This window comes from Spizellomyces punctatus (genome assembly GCF_000182565.1).
Source record: "Spizellomyces punctatus DAOM BR117 chromosome Unknown supercont1.19, whole genome shotgun sequence".
Classification (NCBI taxonomy): domain Eukaryota; kingdom Fungi; phylum Chytridiomycota; class Chytridiomycetes; order Spizellomycetales; family Spizellomycetaceae; genus Spizellomyces; species Spizellomyces punctatus.
Window position 1 is genome coordinate 367,910 of NW_015971555.1, and position 15,078 is coordinate 382,987.

The 15,078-nt window shown below is 46.6% G+C and overlaps 7 protein-coding genes across 7 annotated transcripts; 3 read left to right on the forward strand and 4 right to left on the reverse strand.

The window, feature by feature from the left end:
* Window positions 1-1,409: 1,409 nt before the first annotated feature.
* Window positions 1,410-2,813, reverse strand: SPPG_08150 (UDP-galactose transporter; the record flags this gene model as incomplete). Its single annotated transcript, XM_016756306.1, has 4 exons — window positions 1,410-1,801; window positions 1,869-2,333; window positions 2,399-2,719; window positions 2,783-2,813. The coding sequence occupies 4 exons, from the start codon at window positions 2,811-2,813 to the stop codon at window positions 1,569-1,571; spliced, it is 1,050 nt and encodes a 349-aa protein (XP_016604603.1). The 3' UTR covers window positions 1,410-1,568.
* A 395-nt stretch (window positions 2,814-3,208) lies between these two features.
* Window positions 3,209-4,795, reverse strand: SPPG_08151 (uncharacterized protein; the record flags this gene model as incomplete). The annotated part of the gene is made up of 4 exons (XM_016756307.1): window positions 3,209-3,731; window positions 3,794-4,250; window positions 4,325-4,486; window positions 4,559-4,795. The coding sequence occupies 4 exons, from the start codon at window positions 4,793-4,795 to the stop codon at window positions 3,484-3,486; spliced, it is 1,104 nt and encodes a 367-aa protein (XP_016604604.1). The 3' UTR covers window positions 3,209-3,483.
* Window positions 4,796-5,239: 444 nt separating this feature from the next.
* SPPG_08152 (FkbM family methyltransferase) lies at window positions 5,240-6,054 on the forward strand (the record flags this gene model as incomplete). The annotated part of the gene is made up of 4 exons (XM_016756308.1): window positions 5,240-5,281; window positions 5,354-5,422; window positions 5,493-5,771; window positions 5,845-6,054. The coding sequence occupies 4 exons, from the start codon at window positions 5,240-5,242 to the stop codon at window positions 6,052-6,054; spliced, it is 600 nt and encodes a 199-aa protein (XP_016604605.1).
* Window positions 6,055-6,594: 540 nt separating this feature from the next.
* On the forward strand, window positions 6,595-8,434 carry SPPG_08153 (uncharacterized protein). The gene is made up of 2 exons (XM_016756309.1): window positions 6,595-6,695; window positions 6,765-8,434. The coding sequence occupies exons 1-2, from the start codon at window positions 6,651-6,653 to the stop codon at window positions 8,382-8,384; spliced, it is 1,665 nt and encodes a 554-aa protein (XP_016604606.1). The 5' UTR covers window positions 6,595-6,650; the 3' UTR covers window positions 8,385-8,434.
* A 2-nt stretch (window positions 8,435-8,436) lies between these two features.
* SPPG_08154 (uncharacterized protein) lies at window positions 8,437-9,468 on the reverse strand (the record flags this gene model as incomplete). The annotated part of the gene is made up of 2 exons (XM_016756310.1): window positions 8,437-9,354; window positions 9,409-9,468. 2 exons carry the CDS (start codon window positions 9,466-9,468, stop codon window positions 8,437-8,439), a joined length of 978 nt encoding a protein of 325 aa, XP_016604607.1.
* Window positions 9,469-9,668: 200 nt separating this feature from the next.
* SPPG_08155 (UDP-N-acetylglucosamine 2-epimerase) lies at window positions 9,669-12,900 on the reverse strand. Its single transcript, XM_016756311.1, has 3 exons — window positions 11,490-12,900; window positions 10,880-11,431; window positions 9,669-10,824 (listed from the first exon to the last, which is right to left on the reverse strand). The coding sequence occupies exons 1-3, from the start codon at window positions 12,874-12,876 to the stop codon at window positions 9,743-9,745; spliced, it is 3,021 nt and encodes a 1,006-aa protein (XP_016604608.1). The 5' UTR covers window positions 12,877-12,900; the 3' UTR covers window positions 9,669-9,742.
* Window positions 12,901-13,040: 140 nt separating this feature from the next.
* Window positions 13,041-14,467, forward strand: SPPG_08156 (uncharacterized protein). The gene is made up of 7 exons (XM_016756312.1): window positions 13,041-13,172; window positions 13,244-13,318; window positions 13,380-13,471; window positions 13,531-13,597; window positions 13,652-13,805; window positions 13,870-14,249; window positions 14,311-14,467. Exons 1-7 carry the CDS (start codon window positions 13,056-13,058, stop codon window positions 14,389-14,391), a joined length of 966 nt encoding a protein of 321 aa, XP_016604609.1. The 5' UTR covers window positions 13,041-13,055; the 3' UTR covers window positions 14,392-14,467.
* Window positions 14,468-15,078: the final 611 nt, after the last annotated feature.

The window sequence follows — 15,078 nt, forward strand, 5'->3', positions numbered from 1 at the left end:
AGGGTTTGCCGAACATTGGCCCTGCGACATTCCATCTCATGGATACAGGAAACCACATTCATTTCATTCAAGGCACGTGCCTTATTGTCCCGCCTGTCAGCCCTGGGGGGAAACCTTTGGGGGTACAACTCGTATCGAATATTTGATCGGACAAGCATAGCAGCCGGTTTGACCTCGTGTATTGTGGTTGCCCATCATTCAACTATTCAAGTAGGCCATACATCAAGCCTGGTTAACGCACGCACTGCAATGCACCTGCTATGCTTTGTCCGATCACATATTCGATACGAGTTGTAAACCCTGGGGCAATCATCTGAACAAGGAAGATCATTAGCATCGTGTCAGGTTGCTCAGCTACTTTGTGTTCTGCATGAACTTTGCGTAGACACCTTGCACCTGCAAGAGTCTAACAATAGTGACATGAGACATTTTCGCAAAAGTTGGAGCCCCAAATCCTCATCGTCACCTCCAAATCGTCGAGTCTCGTTCATGGAACGGGGGTTTTTACACAGGATTGCCAAAGGCTCCAGAATGGTTGAAATGTCGAGACTTGAACTGATGTTGCCAAATGGCAAGTGGCTTTTTCTGTTCTCCTGGCTGCTGAGGAACCAATGCTTTGTGCGGATATCAGCTGGTTGGGCGGTGAGGAATAACAGGGCGTACTTGACTTTGTGGCTGCTACGCGACACGGGAGCCGACGTCTTCGCTAACACAATCTTGGTTCGGACTTGGGACGGGATGGTGTCCGGCTTATCACCGCGGCATTGCTTCGGGGCATAGCTGCTCAAAGCATTCGCCACTTGTTATTTAGGATGATACAGAGAACATTCTAATCGGGTGCAAGAGAGCCCAGAATGGGCAGAACCACGAAGTCTACAAATTAATAGCACGTAAATAGATCTTGGTTTTTAAACTAAACTATACGGGAGCGATGCTCCAGTACCTGGTCTTATCTTCACTGCCCCAAATCATCTCCACATTGTGCAGCCTTTTATCGTTGTCTCACCCACACTTTTTAAAGTTAGAGCTTTTAAACTTACAGGTTTAAAGTTTTAGGTTTGGGCTCGGAAGCCAAACCTTATTTTGTGTCACGTGTCTAACCCTGGGCAGCGCTGCCTGAATTTCATACTCTGGGCTCTTCGGCGCTGTTTACTTGGTTTTTTGCTGATATCTGCTTTTGGCTCAGCTCGTCTTGTCCTTGCGCCGTCTGTGACGTACTCGACATCTGGGTTTTGTTGGGTTGCCCACGGCCCACTCGCGTCTATTTGAAAGCACGGGCGTTTGTTTCTTTCAAAAACAAGTCGTTTGCAAATGGTCTAAAGCATTCCAGATTGCTCGTCTCTTAGCTGTCCAGTGCGCAAAATACTGCCTTAATCCAAAGCTCACTGCGTCCCATGCGGCAAATCAAGGACACTAAGGACGTTCCACGCCCCCATATAGTTACTGCAAATGTATTCATCACTCACAAAATTCCCTTTATGGGCTCTCTTATTCGCATAATTAATCAGAAACTGAGCATGAGGAGCATATACAAGATAATTCTCAAGGATTTGTCAGGCAAAATCCTTTCAAGCAAAGTCTTTGCTACTTTTCAGAATGACTGGCTCCCTTGACCCCTTTTCAATATCGCCTTTGTGAAGAGGAGTCGGCGCGCCGTGGAGCGAGTACGCCCAGACGGAACTGACGACGATTACAGCGCCAATCAAGAAATTAGGCGTAAAGGTGAAGTCACCTAGGAAAGCAGATATCATGCCACTTGCAACTATAGATATTGCTATCGCAGAGTTCTTTACAATGTTGTCTTGCAAATCAAGAATGTTAGCCGGACCGTCGTACATGAATAGGAACAGCAGATAAACATCACATACCAGCGTACTTGATTACGTTCGCCACAAGCAGACCGCCGACTGCATTGAGCAAAACCGCACATGTCGTTGCCCAACCGTAACCAGCAAAAAAGCCTCTCTCGTAAACCGCCGCACCATCATGTAGCATAACTCCAAATATAGCACAAAATATCGAACTGAAGATTGCCAACTGAATGTTTCGGACCCATAAGGTCGTCGCTGACTGCTTCAATACCTTCTCCAAATAGACACCTGACAACCCTGACGTGAGACAGGTGAGAGCGACGGCACTCAAGCCGACAAATTGATCCATTGACGCTTTACTGCCGAGGGCATATTTGTGGCTTGTCACACCCATAGGCAGCTGTGTCAGAGCCATTCCAAGCGTAAGTGTCACCAGGGCAATCCACTGCTCCCATGCGAGCTTCTTATTAAGCATGATGACAGCACACATAGCAGTTGCAAGGATACGGAGTTGCATAGTAACTTTTATAATGTGGAACATACAGATGAGCAACTTCCGTTTAGACAACGCAGCAAACTCAGCCTACCTTGATGGGTCGTTGCATCAATCAATGATAATGCAAAATAATGGAGCCAATTTTGCAATGTATAGAGTGCTGCTGGGACTGTCATCTTGATCCAAAGGGAATCTTTCCCAAATATGTCATTGGCAACGCTCTCGACGCTCGGCGATCTCTGTTGAGAGACGTGCACGGTGAACGATATAAAAAGCTTGAGAATTTCTGCCAGCAGAACTGCTGTGGAGGCAATGGCGTGCTGTTCGGAGGACGTGCGGGACCATCGCATAACCACCACTGATACAGTGTTCTGAACAGCAAGAGCCACAAGGGCGCCGTACTTTCTGTAACCTTCAGAATATATTCAGATAAATACATACACTTTGAAACAGGCGAGTGGTAACATGAACATACCATCCGCAATGGAGATCGTAGATTTTCTCATTGTAGACGTGAGGGATGAACTTGAAGAAGAGTGGGATAAGTTTTATAGTAGCAAAGAACGGGCCGTGCCAAGCGGAGACTGTTTACCTAATAAACAATCAACTACTGGGCACGTGATCAATGCTCCAGATCAACAATCACCGCAACAAACACTGTTTCTTTGAAGGTTTTTGAAATATATCAGTAGATGGTTATAGGCTACATATAGTAGGAATTTTCCAAATTTCTATCTATATCCAAGTTTCAAGAAGGGAGCACTGCGATAGACTACCACGAACACAACATGATCAGGCGCATGAAGACCAATGTGATTAATCTTGGCTTGTTCCAACGCGAAAGCCAACTGAATAGGAAACTAAAGGCTATGCAGAGCAACGGGCCAATACTTTGTATACTGCGCAAATTGAAGACTTCTGATCAATATTTTGGAAGCTACATCTACTCGACCACATCTGCACCATATATGAGACGCGATATTGAAAAAGCATGGCCATCCTTTGCCTTATATACACCTTGTTTCTGCTCTACTGATACTTCCCATTGACCTGTTGCATGTCCCTTCTTCCGACAAACCGTACTTCTTACAAGACGCAGTTGTAAGCACTCGCCACGCCAGATAAAATTCAACACTCCAATACAAGTGGTCCTTGCTGTCTCGCACAAGCTGGTCCTTATCGTAGATCATTCGATCGGCTAACCTTTAGTCGTTCTGGTGCCGTTGATTGTCCCATCGGCAGAAGGGACACTTTAGTGGACTTGTCTTTGATGCTACCATATATAAGAATACCAATAAATGCAACGACCACTCCTGCCATCCGGTACACATCCATATTTTCTGCGTCTTGTCCAAAAAGAACGGTGGCTCCTGTGATTGTGAGAATTGTTTTGAAATGACCAACTACTTGAAATGTCACTGCGCCTGGTGAATAGGTAAGGGACTGAAATTGCCACCTACATCTGCAGCAGGAAAACAAAACTTACTGGTTTTTTTGAGCAATCCGAACCCTGTGAAATTGCTACACACCGCCAACGTGCAGGAAACAAACAATGCCCCCACAATATGGCCATTCCCCATTTTGTCGGAATCACGATTACCAGTTTCCACTGCCCCTCCACGATACATGCGCCCAAGATCCAGTCCAGCGGCAATCAGCGCGCAAGCAGTCGAGTAAGGTGCCAGCGCCGCCATAAGGTGGACGCTCGATAAGGCTTTTGCCTTTGTTCTGTTCTGCACCCATACTTGGTGCAATGATACTGACAAGACCCCAATGGTACCAAAACACAATCCCGTGAAGTCAACCGAGAGTTCTCGAACGGATGCGATAGTAACTCCGATGATGATAATTGCGAGTGACTGAATGACAGGTTGCCGTAGGCGCACCGAATAGAGAGAATATTGAAGAATGGCGATGGTGGGAAGGTTGAGAATTTTTAGGAGCTATTATCACAAAAAATTCGAAAATGAAAACTGATGCTTAGCGATGGAAGCCTTCGGAAAAGTTTCTGGCTTACCTGATATGCACCAACAGAGTTAGTGGCCAAACTCAAGTTCATAAAAACAATTCCTGCTGCATTCGTCCCTCCCAGCATAAGCCCATCCGTGACATCAAGAAGCGACGAGAATTTTTGACCTGTATAAAAACCCCAACAGCTTGTAATGACCCATATGGTAACCTACAAACAAAGACGTTCTGGGTGTATCAGACTCAAAAAGCAACCAATCGACCATATGGCACGTCGACAAACCTGGTGAAGCGCGGTTAAAATCAGTGGATAGTTGAAGCTCTGCATCACTGCTTTGTTTGCCAGGACAATGAGAACGGTTGACGCAATGTTACCGATCATCCATAACCCTTTCACATATGGATCGTAGCTGGCGGACACCCGCCACTTGGTGCCATTCCAGGACACTTTGTCTTCATGAGTCCGGGTGAAATCCGAGGCATTTTTGGGACCGTCGTAGTGCTTTCTCTCCTCATTCATTGGATGTCTTGACTGTTTTGAGCATCAGATTCAACCGCGTGTTGGGACGTGTAAATAATTCAACGCGTATCACGTCAGCATCCATAGCATGGCCCACCTTGGGCTCGCGACGCGTTTGCTATTTAAAAGCGAATCGTCTGGCGGCTTGCCTTTGGCATCAAGATAATGTTCGCCTCCGCACAAAATCGCCCACGCATCGGTCTCTTCTTGCTGGCAGTCTTTATAGCAGTCTGCTTCTTATGGTCCTGGCAGCCGCGGGGCCTTCAAATAGCACCAAATGTAAAACGAGAAACGCTGGTGCCGCGCAACCCGTCAAAGAGGTGAACTTCCCAGTAGGAGGCTTGAAAGCGAAGATATCACCGATTCTACGCCCGGACTGGTGTAACTCAAATGGAGAAAGGAGAATGGGAAAAGGAAACCTACATTAAGTGGGGAGTTCATTGTATGCATACCGTGCCATTCGTTCATATCTTGCAGTTTTCACAAGTACATTGACTCGGAAACTGTCTTGGTGGATTTTGAACCTGGTGTGGTCCGACGGTACTGTTTGGTGCACAGCTTGCGAAAGCCACTATTGGTATTGAAGGGGATCCGGCCGCATTTGCCGAAGTATCATTCAACGTCAAGGTAAGATAAGTGATCGTACATTTCCGGAAGATGCCGCGAGAATCTCTGGTGCTCAACAAGCTGAATTTAGGCCAATGCGGAGCAAACGTGGAGCAAAAGAATTACTTTGCGCCCTTTCTGCGTGTCTGATGCGGCGGCACAAGTTCAAATGGAAAGTGACACTCCCGGAAATTCTATCTCCCATGTCGGCGCAACCCCAGATGGAAAAAACCTCAAAGGATGGACTTCACAGTGTTATCCACTGGAAACCATTCTGGAGGACGCTGGTCTCCTAATTCCGACCTCCAAGATGTTCATCAAGATTGATGTAGAAGGCTACGAATGCACAATCTTTCCGGTTTTGGAGAACGTAGGTGTCATTCTTCGAAAATATTGCATCTATCTTGCAATTGTAGATACTGATCTACCTCAATGTGAACCAGTTTCTGTCAAGAATGGCAGTCAAACCCATAATTTACCTATCAACACACGCTCATTTTGTGAAATGTACGGACGAGCAGTACCGCAAGATGAAGGAAATACTATCGACTTACAAGGTCTGGGGCAAGGTGTTGGGATCAGGCGCCGTAGCTCAAGGAGAATTCCTCGCGGACGGTGGGGCGATGCTGGCCACTGACACGTATCTCTTTTGATATTGTAAAAAATATCATGGTTCAAGATTAGTTATGTAGTTGACATTTGCACGAAGAATGTGAATGCGTTTGCTCAGGTCCTTTGAAATGCACCCAACAGTATTTCACTGTTGTCATACTGGGCACAGTGGTGACTCTGGCCCGGCCTACGATCTTGGTAGAGATTCTTTTTCTCCATGTGATAAGAGCTGACCATATTACTCCGGAAGGGACACCTGCATTGGTGCACGGATCTATCATAATGTTTCACTTGGATTATCCGTTGAAAACCCCTGCTTCATTCAGACATATGCTACAAATAGGAACAAGGATATTTCCATACAACGTCGTCAGGCGTTCTTGGCGGATATCATACCATGTTAAATCAAACGAAAATGTGCCGCATAATGTCACTGAAGCCAGGATGGAGCTTGCATTATGGCTTGTGTACGTGAGCAACTTGTGGGTTGCGTGGGTACTTTTGGTGTTTTTAAATTGTCAGGATATCCCCAGAAACGCGTCGCATAATCACGCAACGCGACCGCGTCGCGTTCTCGTTCATTCCCTGCAAATTGGCATTTTCATTGACTGCAACTTGTTGTTGAATCAGACGAAAGATGACGGGAGGAATGTCAACCAAGTATGATCCTCTCGAGGGCAAGGTATGGGTCCTACATTACCTCCTAGTAATCATGACCTCGTACCTACAACTCACCAAAACTTTCACGTAGAATCTCATCCTCCTGCGCAACCGGCGCATGTATCTCTTTCTCTCAGCCTGTGCTGCCGGTCTCTTCCTCTTTCTTATTGTATCTACAATGCATTCCTCTCAGAAAGCTGCCTTATCAAAATTACCACTGGAGACAGTCAAGTCACAAGGAGGAGCCATGGCTACATCGGACGAAGAAACTAGGTCCACGTCACCTTGTTCGAAGGAAACAAGACGAAAGGAAATTCTTGGTTCTACATTTTCTGATTGGGAGAACATGTGGGTTCGCGCAAATGACAACAGCATTCCGACAGTGTGGAGTGACGGAGGTGCTGGCTCTGGGGATGGCACTCCGCCTGAGCCACTCGAAACAGCGAATACTGACAGCTGCTGGCCTGGGTGGTGCAACTTCTTCAATCCTACCGGTAAATGCCAGTGCTACGCCGAGTGTGTTCAGAAGGGAAATTGCTGCCCTGATATGCCGCAGGCGTGTGGCATGCAGCAACCTACAGATTTTGAATTGACGTTAAAAAATGTGTCTCTGTCCTCTATCGTCATCAGTTGGTCACCGACAGCATGTGAAAAGTTCAGAAACACGAGCCAGTTTGCTGTTGAATGGACAACGACGCCTGAAGGCAATGCGACTGCACGCTGGTTACTGTTGCATAAATGGGAGTGCCCTGGGGAGACCTCCGCGCCGCTAAATGTTCAGCATGTGAATTTGGCTCCACACAAGCGATATCATTACCGAATGGTTGCCCAGAATACTTCTGGTTCATATCCCGTCTCCCAACATGTTTCCGTTGTAACGGCTCCTGTTTGTGCTATTGCTCCGCACTATAACGAAGAAGTCACTATACCGTTCCTGGTCAGCTCTCTAATTGATCACGTAGATTATTTCATCATTTTGGACAATGGTTCGACCGACTACTCTCTGGACTTGGTACAAGTTCTATATCCTCAGCATTTACAATCCGGCCGCCTGCGGATAATACTTACCGGCGCAGCGAGGGGAAATATGGGAATCGTGAGAACAATGGGCATCCAGCTCTCCCGAAATCTTGGATGCCGCTTTATGGTCAGTTTGGAGGCGGACTCTGTTTTTTACGATAAAGGGGCGGAAAGTATCACGGAGTTAGCGCGGAAGATTCCCAGCGGCGTTCGATCTTTCCGGCATGTGTGGCTTGAGAGTATGCAGTTTGGTTGGAACACGACCGAGCAGTGGTTGGACGGAATGACCTTAATCACACAGAAGAGAAATACCAGCGTAACCGGAGATGTCAGACGTCAAGCAGCTCCTGTTAGTGGAAACTATTTGTTACGTGTGCAAGGTGTTACTGCTCATGGTGCTTATTCCGACGAAGCAGCGGGACGTGGGGCTGAAAATTATTGGTATGGGAGCGACAGAAGAGGCGAGAATATTCTCTATGAGACTTGGGAGACTTGGCATATCCATACCTCCCTATTGCGGCCTACTGACCGCAAGACTGAGAAATGGAAAGCCATGGGACGTCCTCCACAAGATGCATACACCTGGACAGATCCTACAGCGGTGCGGTTGAAGGTCGAAGAATTACCCGAAGCCTTCTACAGAATGACAGACGCTGTTCGGCGTATGTATTATGAGTTGCAATGCTCCTAAGGCAATAAGAACTGTAAATATACACAGAGTTCATGTATTAAGTATCTATGGGCTAGATTGTATTTTCCCACTCAGGACACAGTCGCGCAGCAGATGTCCACCATTCCAAGTACATATCCTTGAGAACAGGATGTGCATTCTCCCTAATTACACCGTTTGGGACTGTCCATGGTTTACCGTAGCGCCCTACATTTGCACTGAAATGGACCACCTCCACCTCTTCTTCATATACGCGGCTTAGAGTGGTACGATTCTTTGCGGATTCCGCCGTCCAAAAGGAAGACCATTTGGGGACCGTTTCTGTGTCCCAATGATTATTCAACGTGACATACCGACCGGGAAGGAGCAGGACTTCGTTTCCAAACTCGTGATTGATCAAATCCATGTCGTATTCATTTTTCTCCAGGTTAGCAAGACGACCTTGAACCCTCTTCCAGAGTCGTGGTGATAGCTCGATAACCATTAGGGGTGAGGCAGCCCAACCGACCCCGCCACGTCCATCCGGTTGCTTGTCAACGCCGTGAAACTCTACATACCAATACGCGCGGGGTATTGCGATGTCGACGTGTGGCAATTCGAATAAATGGTCAAGATTCTTACGAACTAATTGATCTGCATCTAATGTCAAGATTCTGGTGTACCCATATGTAGACAGCGAAAAGGCCAGAAGTTTCGTCATGACCTCCCCATATGTAGCAACATCATTGGGATTTGTCCCGGCAGGAGGTGGAGGAGGAGTAACGCTTACAATATGCGCACCGAAATGGGAAGCCGCCTTTTCGACGTACGCCTTTGGCACTTTGTCTGTTACAAGGAAAACGAATCGTATTTTTGAGCCCCATTTTCGAATCAGCGCCATGTTGATGAGCACTGAGCATGCATACTCAGTATTTGTGGCATAAAATACGTATGCGTGGGACGAAATGGGCGTAGTGATATTGGGTGATATTGGTGAGTTCGGGGATATGTTCTTTGAAAGTGTCCACCTCGAAGGCATCGAGAAGGACAGTAAAGCGAAAATTACCAGCGCGATAAGAGCAGGAAGCATGCCGTGCGGCTTTCCGCGTGTTGGGAGTATCTTCATCGCGCAGAAACCTAAGAAACAGGAAAACCAAAGTATGCACCAGTTGGCGACCTGTTGCAGTTGCTGGGTATGGCTGTGCTGATTAAGCAATGTGTACGCGCTTATGTGTACGCGTTTTTGGACTGCCCACTGCACTGAGCAGACCATTTCAGATAGTGATTGCATTGAGATTAAGAATGTTGAAGAGACCACAACGAATGGTAGATAGATATAGCAGTGGTTAAAAATATACATATCATGAAAGATATATTGGTACAAAGAAAAGAAATACGGCTTAGTTTCTGAAGTCTGTCCGTACGTCTCTACGTCTTGCCAGCCATGATGCCACAGCTATTTCTTCTAATATTCGCGCAACCATCTCATTTGTTTCAATGATCCCATCAACGAGGTCTTTCAGCGGCGTCAACCGCTCATTTGAATTGCTTTCATCTGGCAACAAGACGTCTTTCGCGTTCTTCTTATTCCATGCAACGACATTGAAGCCATTGAAGCTGCGTGCCGTTATTGCGGCAGCAACAATAGCTGGGTCGTCAGGAGAATTCGGTACGATGACCAAATCAGGTCTTACTGTCTCAATGACCTGCTGAAAGGACATCATCACCTCGGTTGCAATGTCAACAGCTCGAGATTTCCGTGAGAATTCCGATGCGACGCCAAGATCAAAAACGCCAGTGTGGAACGATTCCAGAGTCCATGAAATGCCCAATTCTGACAACAGTTGTGACTGAGGGTAACGGCCTATTAGCACGGGGAACGGTCGTAATCGAATGTTGGGAACCGGCTTTTGCAAAGTAGTCGCCCAAATATACTCGTGAAGAGGCTTGAACAATCTTGCATCCTGGATCGTATCAACCAGGTACAGAATCCTCATTTCGTTCGGCCGCCACATTTCGGACATGAGAACGCGGGTATGGCCACGAGTAAAGTGCTTGAAAGTAATGTAATCTCGTAGTCTGTGTATATCCATCTCCTTACCGTTGACTGATATAGCGCCGTGTGTTGTGTCGCCGGAGGCTGAGATGGCACGATAATCAGGCGTGACAAGATGCGAGGATGGGTCACTGGCAGCAACCGGGAATACAAAAGTTGGTAGATTGGCGTACTTTGACAAGGTATAGGTAATTTGAAAATCCTCGCCAGTCTCCCACGTAACTGCGTTTTCGCGGAACATGAGTTTGATCCAGTCTTTTTCCATAAACCAGATCCCCCCGACGAGGTCCACTTGCGTAATGACTTCGGGGTGTATCACTTGACCGAGACCATATGTTTCTTTGTAGTTGTTTGAGTTCTGAACAGGTACGATATGGCCTTTAGCGCCATACAAGCCTCGAAACTCCCCGCCTACAATATTCTGCACTGTTTTCATATGAGCGATCGTTATAGAATTGACAAGGTACCAAGCCTCGCTTACCATGGAGAAAATTCCGAAAAACATTGGCTCCCGGCAGACAATCATCATCAAAAAAAACTGCATATTTGGTGGGTATCTGCAGCCCGACCTCGAATCGGCCAAAATATTTGAGCTGTACGTCGCCTTGAAGGAATTTGATCGGTATTTTCTGTGCTTTATGGCTATTAGCAAAGTCATCGACCGCCTGTTTGATTGCCGCGACTGATTTTGATGCGAAAACGGTGATCCATATTTCGAGCGGTGGGACAGTCTGATTGAACAGGGAACCCAGCAAACGCGGGATCACCTCCACGCGATTGTAACCCGATATGACCGCCGTAATTCCATTGAGCCCTTTGCCGTCACCATTTTCTGGGTACGAGGACGGCAGCTCCAGTAGTGCGGTCAAGTTCAATTGGCGCGGCTTTGTAGGTGCACGTACAAAAGACCGTGGTCTGGGCGCAATTGACGCTGCGGAAGTACTCTCACTGACGTTTGTTAGGGTGGTCTTAGCGGATTCAGCTTCCACAAGTTTGTCGCTCGCAATTGTGGGCCGATTTACAGCAATTTGGGCTAAACAATAATGTCAATATATTTCTTTGTGGACTATTACGCATGATTTTGATATTACCCGAACCCTTTAAGACAATATCAACAATTTTGCTCCCGGCAGTCCCATCCCCGTAGGGGAATGTCTTGATAGCCATTGCCGCGTAAGCTTGTTTATCAGTAAGAAGTTCTTGAACATGTCGGAAGACATTATCCTCGTCAGTTCCAATCAACTTCGCTACACCTGCTGTGACTCCTTCCGGCCGCTCTGTATCGTTTCGTAACACCAGAATTGGTTTCGAAAAGGCCGTACCCTCCTCTTGAACTCCTCCAGAGTCAGTGAGCAACAGTGTCGCCCGCTTCAAAAGCTGCGCAAAGAATTCATAGGATAACGGTCCTAGTAAAGTGATACGTTTATCATTGCCTAGGAATTGCGTAACGGTTTCCTGTACTGTAGGGTTCATATGAACAGGAAGTACAATATGTACATCAGGAAATCCATCCACAATCCGCTTTATGGCCTTGCAGACGCTGATGAGCGGCGAGCCTAAGTTTTCGCGTCGGTGCATAGTTACGAGAAGGAGACGGTATTGGCTCGTATGGGATTTTGCCGCTTCTTCAATTTCAAGCAGGCTAGAGGCAACCTCCGGCGAGGGCTCGAGGCTGGCCACCCATTGCAACGCATCAATAACAGTATTCCCAGTAATGTACACATTCTCTGATGGTATTCCTTCGGCTTTCAGGTTATTTGCCGCATGCTGCGTCGGAACAAAGTGGTAGCTGGCTAGACCGGCTATGAGGCGACGGCTGGTTTCTTCCGGAAACGGGGAATACCTTTTGTATGTACGTAACCCAGCTTCAACGTGACCTACAGCTATCTTTTCGTGAAAAGCAACGACAGATGCTACGAAGGCCGAAGTCGTATCACCCTGCACAAGCAGCCAATCTGGGCGATAATGAGTCACAGCTTTGGTCATTCGCCCGACGATTCGCTCCGTCAACGAGTTCAAACTTTGTCCCGATTTCATAACGTTCAGGTTAACATGTGGCTTGATATCGAATAAGCGGAGAAGGGGTTCAACCATTTCCTGGTGCTGCCCGGTTACGCATATGATAGGGTTAATACCGTGAGTGTTGAGAGCTCTGATAATAGGAAACATCTTGATAGTTTCTGGCCGAGTGCCCATCACGATCATTACGCGAGGCGATTTGTTGAGTCCACCGTCATCGGGCAAAAGAAACTCGATATCCTTGCTGGTGACCCTCGATTGCGAGACAAGATGCGTGGAGGTGTCCAGAGAGGATACGAAGAAAATAAACAACAGGACTGTACAGGCAAGCAAGGCTAAAAGCCGAGTTCTGCGGGAAATCCGAATGGACCGTGGACTCTGTATCTCTCTCTTTGTAAAATGTAGTTTTTCATGATCAATCAGTATCTTAACTGTCTTAACAGGAGGGGTTTCCATCATGATACGTTGCGGGAGAGCGAAAGGTCGTTGCCTTGCTCATCTGCGCTTGGAGATCTGCTTTTGTGCGGGTCGAAGTTGGCCCTGATCGGGCCCTGCTCTTACCTAATCTAACGCGTGCATAAGCCTCTGAAAAGCATAAAAGGCTTCTTGCAGCAAACAGAAATAACGACAACGAAACAATGACCCGACGAAAAGCACTTTCCAACCAACTTGTTATCGTTTTGGCTATATGCGCCTCCAGCGTCTGTTTCTTTTTCGCAGGCCCGATACTGATCCCACATAGTCAGATAGAAAAGGCAATTGACAGAACAGGCACTTGACGTTCATTCATTGCTGAGGAGAGCTGACACTGGTACTATACTTGCAGCCAGAGGACGACCTCATTTCAGCTTCGTCTGCATGCAAATCTCAAGTGACGCTAAGACGTGCCCCTCCGCGAAAGGTACCATTGCCATCAATTCTCCGATTGTATAGCCAAAAATAATCCATTGGCCGTCAATCAGGTGGTGGGAAGCTATTATGACGATTTTCTGAGGATCACCGCAAATATTATTGAGGTCTTGGAGAATAGACGATCGGGAGTAGCAGTTGCAAGGTAAAGAATTTAGCAGGGTTATGTGATCACGGACGTCGATTGAACACGCGTTGGATTAGATATGGAGATGGTGAAAGGGAACTGATGCTAGGAGGCACCATTAAACCAGCTACACAGGCTGGGCAGGTACATGCATCTGTTGCCATTAGCACCTTGCATCTGCTCTAATGAAAAGCGTAGGTTGACAAGTGGTCATGGGAGAAGCCGGGCATCTCCTTTCTTGGTCGAGATCTGCTGGACACCTTGTCCTCTCACTATGATGAGCCATACTACTATGGGTTCGCTGCTCCTGTCCAAGATGCGAGCGGACTGAGATTTTTCATCAATGCCACAGGTAGCTATAGCAAGAATTTCCCGAATAATGATATATACCAGAAATCTCTGACGCCCTCTAATAGAACAGCACTTGGATTACATCACGTTTGCGAACATATGGGTGAATGACAACTACAAACATACAAAAGAATTCATCAAAAAGATTGCAGAACAATACGCTGGCCGTATCGTCATTATCGCAAATCATATTACAAAGGACAGAAGCTTGGTGCCAAGTTGGGCTTCAGAGTTTTTCTCAACTCCAGACGATTGCGTTGCCTTCTGGGAACAGAATCGTGACGAGCATCTCGCAAAAATTGAGGCTCTCGGCCGCAGACATACACGTAAATTGTTTATGATATCAGCTGGCCCTATGGCTAAAGTATATGTGCATAAGCTCTGGAACGTGAATCCGCACAATGCTATAATTGACTTTGGATCAAGTTTGGACGAAATACTCAAGGTAGTTATAACAGTATCCTTCACGAAAGCTGATCAAATTTAAAGTTTGATTATGCTACTAGGGAGAAACGACACGACCCTACCAATCCGCCAGTGCAAATGAAGTGGACCCAAGTTGGCAGCTTATACCGCAAACTATATAGAAATGTAAAATATTGATATTTTCGGATATATGATAAAATGACGGTATTATATGAATCAAACATCATGCAGCAGAAGATATTATCCACGTAACGGCCAATAAGTATCTTCAAAACATAGCATACAGGCCAAAACTTGTAGCTGTTTCCATAAACTGTATGTATACATGGGCTCTTCAGGCAGCATCCAGCATCGAAATTTACTTCCGCCTGACGAACCGTTGGCATGAGAGCATTTAGTACACAAAGAAATAATTCTTGGCTTGGCACCTGGTCATTTTCTGCAGCAATACTATGTCAATCGGTCAAGATCGTTGGTAATGGGCTGTGGAATGGCGGGGTTCACTTTGTTGAGAGGCGCCTACGTGCGCTTCGCTCCTGACGATGTAGAGATGTCACTCAGGTCGGGTGCTAGTGTTAGGAATAAGGTGCGGCCACTTGCAGTGCTATGTTGTCCATTTCAATCCCAAAAATCATTTCCTAATTGGACAATATAGTATTCGGATTGCATTTTGAAAGCAACGAGTGCTGTGGTTGTTGTATCAATTGGTAGGGATGTATATACAATGAAACGCTATGTATGAGCGGCATGGAAGGTATGGCTAATTTTGGTGAACAAGACCTCACACCTGTTGGCAGTATTGATTTGAACTCTAGTGCACTGTTTGTCATCCGGAAAAGCAGCAATGC